The 12699-nt window shown below is 35.0% G+C and overlaps 1 protein-coding gene across 2 annotated transcripts in view; it reads right to left on the reverse strand.

Annotated features, from left to right (window-relative positions):
* The window catches only part of dctn1b (dynactin 1b), a 42290-nt gene that overhangs the window by 16161 nt on the left and 13430 nt on the right, over positions 1-12699 (reverse strand). For both annotated transcript variants that reach the window (XM_073834095.1, XM_073834094.1), the window contains exons 2-8: positions 11823-12074; positions 11644-11722; positions 11527-11558; positions 8693-8713; positions 3703-3720; positions 1259-1279; positions 954-1127 (exon numbers count right to left, since the gene is read on the reverse strand). In XM_073834095.1, the coding sequence (XP_073690196.1) occupies positions 954-1127; positions 1259-1279; positions 3703-3720; positions 8693-8713; positions 11527-11558; positions 11644-11722; positions 11823-12050 (573 nt within the window). In that variant the 5' untranslated portion in view covers positions 12051-12074. The remainder of the gene's footprint in view (positions 1-953; positions 1128-1258; positions 1280-3702; positions 3721-8692; positions 8714-11526; positions 11559-11643; positions 11723-11822; positions 12075-12699) is intronic.

The following is a 12699-nucleotide window of genomic DNA, read 5'->3' on the forward strand; positions in this document are numbered from 1 at the left end:
TATATATAATATTTTTTAATTGTACATTTATTTTATTATATTTTTATTATATTTTATTATAAAATATTTATAGATTATATATTTCATATATTTGTATACATTTAAACTGACGTTCAAAAGTTTGGGATCAGTAAGATATGTAATGTTGTCTTAAATAACTCTTTCTGCTTATCAAGGCTGCATTTGTTTGATTTAAAAAAAAAAACAGTAATATTGTGAAATATTATTGCAATTCAATATATTGGTATTCTGTTTGAATATAATTTAAAACAGAATGTATTCCTGTGATGCAAAGCTGAATTTTTATCATCCATTACTCCAGTCTTCAGTGTCACATGATTCAGAAATCTAATATATCTAGACATCTAATAGAACTCTTTTGTAACAATATACACTACCGTTTCTTTCTTTGAAAGAAATTAATACTTTTTTATTCAGCAATGATGTGTTAAATAGATAAAAAGTGATAGTAAAGACTTATATTGTTAGAAAAGATTACTGTTTTATTCATCAAAGAATCCTGAAAAATGTATCACAGGTTCCAAAAAAATATTAAGCAGCACAACTTTTTCCAGCATTGATAATAAATCAGCATATTAGAATGATTTCTGAAGAATCATACGAATAATGCCTGATATATTACAATATATTAAAACAGAAATATACCACATAAATGCAGACTTGACGAGCATTAGAGACAAAAACAAAAAAAATTCTTACCAACCCCAAAGTTAAAGAAACATCCATTCATGATAAGTAAACAGGTCAATAGCCTTTGACTGAGTTGTTCATAACATCTGTGACCTTGACAACTGAAAACCATTACAGACATTTTCACAGTGCAAATGGTGCACAAGTGAATACTGTGACATTTTCACGTTTAAAAATAAACACAGAACGAAATGAGTGGTTATATTTGTGTCTGCAACCATATGCGACTTCAAGCATCTGACCTTGCTGGGTCCCGGGATAGGAGGAGCCCCGGGCGAGGGCAGTGTTCCCACAGGTGAAGGTATAACTGGAGCGGCCAGTGGTGTTTGGGCAGGTGTACTGGGTTCACTGCTGCTCATCTCTCCAGCAGAAGCTGATCCAGAGCCCACCTTCACCCCCACTCCAGCCCGCGTTTGCTGAAAGACACATGCAGAGATCACTGAGACCCCACTGTTATCAAAAACTCTGAATTAAATCACGTCATCTATAAACTTTCTGAGATTATTTAGCAAGCGCACACAGATGTGACCTTCAGAACTGAGCTCACCTTGGGCCTTCTGGTGGTGGTCTGAGAAGAAGACAAACGTACACAGATATATGACCACCACAGGTCAGCAGACAGATGAAGAATAGAGAATCAAGGAAAAAACAGGAGAGAACACATATATAGTAAAGATTAGTAATAGAAAAAAGGCGCATGCATTAAACGAGATCTCCTAAAACATCTGTGTGAGTCTCAGTAAACCAATTACTTCACATGATGATTAGCTCTGCTTGTGTCTTTAACATCAAAAATGTTCTTTTAGCACATAAACACTAACCCTCTCTATGGCACTGTCTGTCTGCTCGCAAAGCAGAGTGCCTGGCACCAACCGGGTCAAACAAGTACACTCGTTTACACACAGGCATGCACACATACACGCACAAATGGTCACCACATGTTCGTACTGTTGTAGAGATCATATAATTGTTATAAACCTGTCGTACATACATTTTATAGCATACAAATACATATGTACAGTACATAAGTTACACTACCATATAAAAGTCTGGGGTCAGTAAGATTTTTAAATATTTTAATATAATAATATTTTAGTATTATATATTTTAATGTAATATTCTCTCATGCTTACCAAAACTACATTTATTTTATTATAAATACAGTAAAATATTATGAAATATTATAACAATTTAAAAGAAGAAATTAATTTATAAAATATTTATAAAATGTAATTCATTCCTTTGATGAAAAGCTGAATTTTTAGCATCATTACTCAGTGTCACATGATTCTTCCAAAATTATTCTAATATGCTGATTTGCTGCTCAAGAAACATTTCTTTTTATTATCAATGTTAAAAACAGTTGTGCTGCTTGATATTTGGTGGAAACTGTGATACTGTTTTTTTAGGATTCTGAATTAAAGTATTAATTTCTTCAAAAAAAAAAAAGTAAAATAAAATATAAAATTATAAAAATTGAATTTAATTTAGTTAAATAACAAAATTTTAATTTACAGACCCCAATTTTTTTGACCAGTAGTGTATGTACATACAGTGGCCCTAAAAGTCAAACTTTTAGGAATAGGAAATTTCATTCCATTGGAAAAAAGCAAAAAAAAGCAAGTGACATCTGGTTTTCTCAAAATAACTTCTCTGTAAGTTCACACAGTGTCCTATCAGAGGAACTGCATGTGTACTGAATCACTTCAGCTACAGATATGATCAATTAACTAGAAAGTGTCCAAATACATATAATTTATAAACTATTGTTTTATTGCTTTACATCAAAATCAAATAATGATAAAATGACTTCTTTTTATGATTTTTTTTAAACTTGTAAGGCATGTTTGTACATTTTACATGTAACATATACACCACACTTTGATATTCTGCATTAAAATACAAAAACATTCAAACATTTTGAAGTTAAATACTGTTTGTGACAACTGTACACTACTAGTCAAAAGTTTTTGAACAGTAAGATTTGAAATGTTTTTAAAGAAGTCTCTTCTGCTCACTAAGTCTGCATTTATTTGATTAAAGTACAGCAAAAACAGTATATTTTTTAAATATTTTATTATATTTTTACCTGTTTTTTATTTGGAAATATTTAAAAATGTAATTTATTCCTGTGATCAAAGCTGAATTTTTAGCATCATTACTCCAGTCACATGATACTTCAGAAATCATTCTAATATTCTCATTTGCTGCTAAAAAAATAATAATAATAATAATTATTATTATTATTATGTTGAAAACAGCTGAGTAGACTTTTTTTTAGGTTTCTTTGATGAATAGAAAGTTCAGAAGAACAGCATTTATCTGAAATAGAAATATTTTGCATCACTTTTGATCAATTTAAAGCATCCTTGCTAAATAAAAGTATCAATAAAACCTTTTTATTTTAGACAAATGCTGATCTTTGGATCTTTCTCTTCATCAAAGAATCCTGATAAAATGTACTCAATTATTTTAAATATTAATAATACTAATACTAATAAAAATACTAATAAAAATGTTTCTTGAACAGCAAATCAGCATATTAGAATGATTTCTGGAGGATCATGTGACACTGAAGACTAAAGTAATGATGCTGAAAATTTTGTTTTGATCACAAGAATAAAATATATTTTAAAACATATTCAAAAAGAAAACTTGGAATTTGAATAAAATAAATGCAGGATTGGTGAGCAGACGAGACTTCTTTTAAAAACACTCAAATTCTTACTGTTCAAAAACTTTTGACTGATAGTGTACATCATTAGATCATTTCAGTTACAATCCTCTATTAAGAGAACAAAATGTCCTAATCACTCAGACAACTGAATTAAAATAAACCTTGAGCAACTAACAAAACACCAACAATAAGAAACAACCAATCACATGCGCTGACATACTAACGATCAGTAAAGAACGAAAAGAAAATCTCCAAAATCACACAAACCACTGAGCATTTTGCATGCCACAGAAGTAGTAAACAATCTTTTGTACCTTACGAGTCGTAGGTGCCTGTCTCATCATATTGACGATTGAAGAGGAAAGACACAAACAGGTGCACACACACAAACACAAACGCACCAGGTGCAGAAAAAGAGCAGGAAGAAGGATTGAGTCACATTAACAGCAGATCGAGATGAGAGCAGGCCAAGCCCACAGCAAAGCCACAAACACACTCATACAGCAGTTGGCAAGTGCTAGCCAGACACACACACACACAAACACAGCAACGGTGTTGCAGGTCGTCTCTGCTGCAGCTGAAATGACTCTCCTCTCTTGCACTGCAGTGATTAAATCCCTTTTCTCCAACCGGAATCAATCCAAGCCCCTTTCTAAACCCTTCTCTGTCCTTTAGGTTCTGCTAAACAGTAGCCGCCTCTCTCTGTCTGCATCCATCTCAGGCTCTCCTGCTCTTTCTACTCATAAGCTCTCAGTGCCGCTCTGCTGTGCCAAGGGCTGCCTAGCGAGCACATTACATCACTACACATCCACCCCTCCCTCCAAACGGAGAGACGGAGAGAGAGACAGGCTGGAACAAAAGCGGAAAGAGAGAGAGGGAGGGACTGATGGGAGTCTGGCCTGTATCCTAGCAACACTCCATTAGTATCTCTATGGGCTCTCCAGTCTGTGTACGAGAGCATGTTTTAGCAACTTATAGTTTCAACTTATGATATCTAGACACAAGTTTAGCACATACATGTACAGAATGTACACCTAAAACATTGTTAGGTAATGTTGGTTACGGGACCTTGCTGTAAAGTGTTACCTCTAATTGTTTATAAAGCATTTTAAGATCTGAAATGTGCATTTTAAATGCATTACTGCGGTTTGTAAGAGCAGGCGCATCGTTATTTGAGGATGCATTACAGCAAAGAGTGGAGAGGGATGGAGACAGATTGATGTATCACATTACAGCTCTGCAAGAGAGAAAAGTGATGTGTAGTAGAAAACAGAGAGAGACGGGTGAACAAACATGAAAAATAATCCTGGACCTTCAGTGTTTTCTCTCTGCATTTCATACTAGTCTACATTTGTCATGTCATATGAACAGCCTGCATTTATCATTATATTTATTATTCGTGACATAATACTTATAAGACCTAACACCTAATGTTACAGATTTCATATAGCCAAGCTATTGTTGCAAAGTTTTACACTGTTTTTGTCATGTTACATATGCAAATATGTTATTTTTTACTTAGTACTGTCTTGAATAAGCTATTTCACACAACAGATGTTTATATATACTCCACAAGACAAAATAATAACTGAATTTATAAAAATAACCCTGTTCAAAAGTTTTCATACCCTTGGATCTTAAAGGGATAGTTCACCAAAAAATGAAAATTGGATGTTTATCTGCTTACCCCCAGGGCATGCAAGATGTGACTTTGTTTCTTCAGTAAAACACAAACGATACATTGCGGTGTTAAGACACAAAGCGATCGGTCTGTGCAAGAAACTGAGCAGTATTTATATCATTATTTACCTCTGATCCACCGCAACGTTCAACTGTATTGAGCGCGTTCACAACAGGCAATGCGTGACGCGTCAACGTGCTCTGACAATGTAATCGGTGAAAAGTCAACACTCCCGGATGAGTTTGCACAAGGAAACTTAAACTTTTAGTTTTTAATCAGTTGCCAGAATCCAGAAGTTCCTTGCACAGTCGTTTTGTGTCTTAACACCTCAATGTATCGTCACAAGCCGCAGGGTTTAATTTGGTTTTGTCTGTGTTTTTGTCTTGCTTTTTTTACTGTCAAAGATTTGGTGCCCATTGACTGCCATTATATGACTGACAGACTGCAACGGTTTGAGTTAAAAATCTTCATTTGTGGAGAGAAAAAAAAGTTTTCAAAAGCATCCCCCCCTCTGTTTTTTTCACAAATCGCACCCTGTATATATATATATAAACATTGTAAAAAAATAATATCAATATATACTATATTATACAATCTCAGGAAAAAAATATCACAAACAAAAGCTATAAAAGGTATAAAAGCTTTCACTTAGGTGGTACCTTTTTTGTGTTGTTTGCTTTATAATTTTGGATTCAGCATTTGTGAGTTTCTTTAGCTATTCATGGATCCACCATGGATTAATCCCTGGGTTAAGGCTGGGTAACTTTGTTGTGTGTCTTAAAGGGGTCATCGGATGCCCATTTTCCACAAGTTGATATGATTCTTTAGGGTCTTAATGAGAAGTCTAACATACTTTGGTTAAAATTTCTTAATGGTAGTGTAAAAAAACACTCTTACCTGGTCAAAATCAGCCCTTTTTTTAGAGCAAACTATTCTGTTGCATGTTCCTTTAAATGCTAATGAGCTCTGCTCGCCCGCCCCTCTCTGCCGTGGGATGACTAGCCATAATGTTTACTTTAGCCACATTTAGCCGTGTTTAGCTATGAAATGTGCTAACTAGCACATTATTAAGAAAGGCCATTTGATGATTCGCATGAACATAGATGCATATGTACATTGGGATCGGCGTTTTCCTTTCAAAAATGAAAGTAACATTAATCCTCTGTGTCTTCAGCGGCTCAGATGTCGGGAGTAAATGATGACTGCTATGTTCATTATTACATCCAACAACAGAACACCTTAATCGCTCAATCGAGACATTCTTGTCTTCCCCTGCACCTGAGTCGGCACAATGGCGATCGGAGTTGGACTGTTTCAGCTCAGTGAGGGTGGGTCTAAAGTAAGGCGCTCATGTCAATCAACTATCGTGGGAGCGGCCTCTGTCTGTGTTTCGTCACACTGACAAGAACCTGAGAATGACCTGATTTTAAAAAGGGGATATTACTTTTAAAGATTAAAAAATACCACTGGGTGGATTTTTATCATTGTAAGGTGGTTGTGTACAAAAACTGCCAACACATATTAAATGTTCAAACTTGTAAAAGTGAGTTTTCCATCTGATGACCCCTTTAAAATTGGTAAAACGCCGCAATGTTATAAAGCTGGGAGAATACGTCTTGCAACCTGGTCTCATGATGAAAACGCACCTGTGGGAACAAAATATGTACCAATAAGTACATATCACTGCGGTTTCCAAAAGAAATGTCCACTGAGTGGCACTAAAAAAGTGTTCTGTATTTTTCCCCAGAACAGATGAACATATATAGTACGTTTTATGTGACATTGGTTTTGAACGTGTCACCGCAGTTCTGACTTGAAATGTCCATTGAGTGGCACTATAACTCTAATACTCCATGATGTTTTAAAATAATGTACCATCTGCACTACACCTGAACCAACTCGATAGTATGAGCAAAAGCGATCTCTCATCTTTCAGTCCTTTCATTGAGTCATGTTTTTCACAGAATTCGTACCCAAGGACTCCTAAATCCAATTCCATGCCAACTGAGCTACCGAGCAAGGTTGGTTACATCTGGAAAGTGAAACATATGGAGCTGTAATCATCACTGTGTGCGAAAACAATTACAAGTGCTCACTGTTTCACCGCCTGTAGTGTTCAGTACTGTTGGAAACTGCAGTGGTAAGTACTTATTGCTGTGTATTTCGCATCTTGGTGCATTTTCGTCATGAGATCAGGTAGACTTTTTTCATCCTCTCTGTCGAAATCTTCAGACATGTTTATAAAGACTGTTTTATGAACAGCGTGCGTCTTCTTCTGCTTGTAAACAAGGTATAGCGCATCCGGGTTTTACATCAGAATGGCACACGCATTCTGTTGTGATACTCTCGTGAATGCATGGTGAAGACTGACACGGTAGAGAAGAAACTGTTGAATAAAGTTTTTTTTTTTTTTTTTTTTTTTTTCGCACACAAAAAGTATTCTCGTAGCTTCATAACATTAAGGTTGAACCACTGATGTTACAATGACTATTTTATCAAAGTCCTTACTACTTTTCTGGGCCTTGAACGTGTTAGTTGTGTTGCTGTCTATGAAGAGTCAGAAAGCTTTTGGATTCCATCAAAAATATTTTAATTTGTGTTCCGAAGATGAACGAAGGTCTTACGAACTATCCCTTTAAGCAATAACGTAAACATATAAACCCTACACTGACAAATCTTTGTTTCCATTACCAAATTCATGCTAAATTGACTTATGTTACCACTATTTTCTGATGTGAAAGGAATCAATGTTTTAAAACAGTTAGACACAGGACCTCTTCTCCATTAATGTCCATTTATACTTTCAACCTCAGGGCAAGAGCTCTGAACAATTCGTACTGACAGGTTGAACTAGATAACCTCCCAAATAGCATTACCCCAAGCACTGACATTTAGAAGAAAACACAGAGAAGCACACACGGCTTTCAAGTCCAATATTTCAGTGGTGATCTAAAGACAAGACATCTAATGCCAAGCCAGGCTGCAGTACAAGGTTTTGTCTCAGGGGGAAAGAAACGCTCGGCTCAAACACGGTCTTGTATCACAGTCAAACACAAGACTTAAAAATGTACAGTTTTCCCAAATTTAGCACATTTTAGTGATGTAAAAATAGTGCATAATGTTTCATATTCATATTCAAATGTGCATTAACACCTTTAAGAATTGATCAAATAATGCATTTTAATTAAAATCACAATTTTAAAAACTATTTTCAAGGAACCTACAATCTCACTAACAAAATAATGATGAATACCTAACTCGAACACACCAAAAGCATTATATACTGTAAAATATAAAGTCAAATCTCTTTCACTCGCACATTCACTAGGTCTGTATCACACACATAAACACATCATACTCAGCATGCTAATTCATAATATCCATTTAAAAGCAGTCATTCATCAAAGGACACTGCCATCTAGCTAGCAAAGCACTAGCACACATGAATAAATGTACATAAAATTAACAGAAACAATATAGAAGCAAACACTTCTGATGAACACACACATACACACACACACACACACACACACAGGTAATGTGCTGTTTGTGTGATGCCATGCAGTAGAGCTGTTCAATATTGCCATTGCTATGGAAACAGAGGTTAGAGAAACATGCAGCACCTTTTTGGGTTTGGTTCCTCGCTGCATACTCAGACGGAGGAGGAAGAGGTGACAGATTAAAGTTCGATCAGTCAGTGTGTTTGCAATGAGCATTAACATCTCTCACATACAAACACACCAAGACTCGCACATAAACAGCGCAATAATCTTTTTGCATCTTAGACAGAGACTTCATATGTCTGTGACAAAAACAGGTTGAGTTCATGCATTTTTGTATTAGTGAGTGTAGATTTACGATTCCTTGTGAAAAATAAGTACACTTTGGCATATTTTAAAAAAAGAGTAATTAATGCAGAAATAATATACTTAAGTCCAAACTGAATGTAATGTTAGAATATGTTTAGAATTAAATGAAAATGTATTACATTTGTATCAAATGCAACTTAAGAGTGCTTTTTGACCCATTTAGGTAGGATTTAAGTACAGCTTTTTGTGCAATTTCATAATTATTACTTCTTTTGTCTTTGAATAATGTTTAAAGTGTACCGTTGATGTACTGACAAGCACTTATGGTAAACTAAAATCGCTTTAATGCACTTGTATCACATTTATTAAAATATATATTTATGACAAATACATAAAATGTAAAATAATTAAATGTGGTATCAAAAAACTCACTACAATTGTGCTTAACATATTTTAGTATATTAGTCAACACATCAACATAATGTATTTCTTTAAAGTATGATGAAAGATTATTGAAATATAATGATTTAAAATGTTCTTTAAAGTGAATACCAAATCTGCCAATTTGTGTGTACTTACAGTTGAAGTCAAAAGTTTACATACACTTTGCAGAATCTGCAAAATGAGGGATCATACAAAATTCCTGTTTTTTTTAGTACTGACCTGAACAAGATATTTCATATATAAGCCATTTACATATAGTCCACAAGAGAAAATAATAGTTGAATTTATAAAAATGACCCCGTTCAAAAGTTTACATACACTTGATTCTTAATACTGTGTTGTTACCTGAATGATCCACAGCTGTGTTTTTTTGCTTGTTTAGTGATAGTTGTTCATGAGTTCCTTGTTTGCCCTGAACAGTTAAACTGCCCGCTGTGCTTCAGAAAAATCGTTCAGGTCCCACAAATTCTTTGGTTGTTCAGCAATTTGTGGTGTTTTTCAGCATTTTTTTCACACTAAGGAAAACTGAGGGACTTATATGCAACTATTACATAAGGTTCAAACGCTCACTGATGCTTCAGAAGGAAGCATGATGCATTAAGGGGTGAAAACTTTTGAACGGAATGAAGATGTGTACATTTTCTTAATTTGCCTAAACATCACATTTTTTCAATTAGTATTTTTTTTTCAATTAATCCCTTTAGAAGCTACAGAAGATACTTACATGTTTCCCAGAAGACAAAAAATTACTGGCTCAGTGAGTGTTTGAACCTTCTGTAATAGTTGCATATCCCTCAGTTGTCATACAATCATACAGTCATCATTGAAAGGGGTTCAAATACACAAAAATGCTGAAAAACCAAAGAATTTGTGGGACCTGAAAGATTTTTCAGAAGAACAGCGGGCAGTTTAAATGTTCAGGACAAACAAGGGACTCATGAACAACTATCACTGTGAGTATTAAGAATCAAGTGTATGTAAACTTTTGAACAGGGTCGTTTTTATAAATTCAACTATCATTTTCTCTTATGGACTATATGTAAATGTCTTTTACGTGAAACATCTTACTCAGGTCAGTACTAAATAAAAAATAACATTCATTGTGTATGACCCCTCTTATTTTGGTCAAATAATTCAATTCAATACCCTCTATAAGTATACTTAAGTGGACTATTGTATTATCTGCAAGTACAGTTTTTTAAAATATACTTTCAAGATTTGAAATATACTACACGTGCACATTCAATACAATTACGCACACTTTTTTTTTTCACAAGGGACAAGAGAGAAAGACTGTATGTGTTCATGCAATATAGTATGTATTTTTTGGTTGGGAGGAATTGCAAAGTGCAAAGACATGCTTGTTAAATTCATGTAGGAGGTGAAATCGGAAGAGAATCAGATACATGGTTCACTTTTACAAACAGATACAGGATGAGCAATATGCCATGGCCAAAGAGTACTACTATATCTCCCTCTGCTGGGAAGAAGAGGTAAAACGCTATACTATTCATGTAAAGTAGCCTCAAATGACACACCCACAGTCCATTCACAGACTGTCTAATGTGTATTACACACAAACATAGGAAGAGACAGCTAAAACAGTGAATACAGATCTGATTGGCTGGCACTACACAACTTCTCTAGGAGCTAATACAATGGGCTCAAGGAAGAAGGGTCCAATGCATTTAAAACTTGCGCCTAGACCCAGTAAGTGACAACAATTAACCTTCAAGAAAGAAAACAATAATTGGACATACCAAAGTTTTCTAGAACGCTTCAGTTACTTTTGATCTGTTCAGTAGCAAGTAAACTACATACTCACTTGAAGAACTAAATAATAGTATGCATTTATTCAGAAATTCTAATTACACACATTTCAGATAAATTCTCTAGTGTTTTCGGTACAGCCAGTGACAGACTATTGTTGTGGTATAAACAATTTCAGATGAACTCGTCCCTAAGTGGCATTTTAAAAATCTAACTATGACTGCTGGCTTTTTTTAAGATAGGTCAGACCGACCTTTCCTGTCTGAGTGGGTGGTTCTGGGTCAGAATAGCTGCAAAAGTCTTGCTAAGCCAGACTAAACACCTTTCAAAAGGCCACTGGTGTTTGTATAAGAAAAAAAGTTTCAAATATACACTGTGCACAAGTACCAATGTAAGAACATATTCGTTATGTTGAAATCCCTTTCCTCACTCACCACTTTGTTTGACTTTGGACCTTCAATTATCTCTGAGAAAATAAAAGATAAAACAAAATCATTACAATGTGAAAAACATGACTGCAAGCAGATATGTGCCTGAAACGGTTTGCCTACCCCGCTTTAGCATTTTGGAGGTGGCAGCTTCAGGCGTGTCAGGAGATGTTGTGTCGGCCCCATCTTCTACTAACTGAATCTGCAAGAGGCCACAGCAGTTTCTAAGAACTCAACAGAAGATCATTCACTTGTGTTTTAACGGTCAGTGTTTATATATAAGCAAGCATATTTGGGAGTACCTGTGATTGGCGTACAAATATCCCATGGTTCTCCTGGCAGGTGAAGTACCGTTTACCCTGCACAGTGCCATCGTTCTTGCCTTTAGGTTCCTCTAGAATGACCCCCACCCATTTTCCAGAAGCAAAGAGGGTGTTTCCAATATATGCCACAGTGCCTCGATGACCTTTACCGATGACCTCAACCAGAGAACCCACCTTAACAGGCCGCCCACCTCCATCTGAACTCATCCTGCTGCTGCCGCTGCTGGTGGTCTGGGAATGAGAAAAGAGAAACCTTAAATGACAAAAAGAGCTTTTGATTATATTAAGAAAATGGTAGATTGATGAAAAGTTTATGATTAGACCCTTTATTAAAGGAGTAGTTCACTTTCAGAACAAAAATTTACAGATAATGTTCTCACCCCCTTATCATCCAAGATGTTCATGTCTTTCTTTCTTTAGTCATAAGGAAATTATGTTTTTTGAGGAAAACATTTTAGGATTTCTCTCCATATAATGGACTTCTATGGTGCCCTGCATTTGAACTTCCAAAATGCAGCCTCAAAGGGCTCTAAACGATCACAGCCGAGGAAAAAAGGGTCTTATCTAGCAAAATTATGGGTTATTTTCTTTTTTTTTTCTTTATTGGAGAAATATCTGAAACAAACATGGTTGTTAAAAATCAAAAGGTCAATAACTGTAATTTTCTAAAAAAAAAAAAAAAAAAAAAAAATGTATATACTTTTTAACCTCAAATGTCTCAGCAAGACGAGCGTTTGAGATTAAAAAGTATATAAGTTGTAAATGTTTTTTGAAAATAACTGATCCTTTCGCTAGATAAGACCCTTCTTCTTTGGCTGGGATCATTTAGAGCACTTTGAAGCTGCATTTAAACTGC

The sequence above is a fragment of the Garra rufa genome, chromosome 2, assembly GCF_049309525.1.
Source record: "Garra rufa chromosome 2, GarRuf1.0, whole genome shotgun sequence".
NCBI classification, from domain to species: domain Eukaryota; kingdom Metazoa; phylum Chordata; class Actinopteri; order Cypriniformes; family Cyprinidae; genus Garra; species Garra rufa.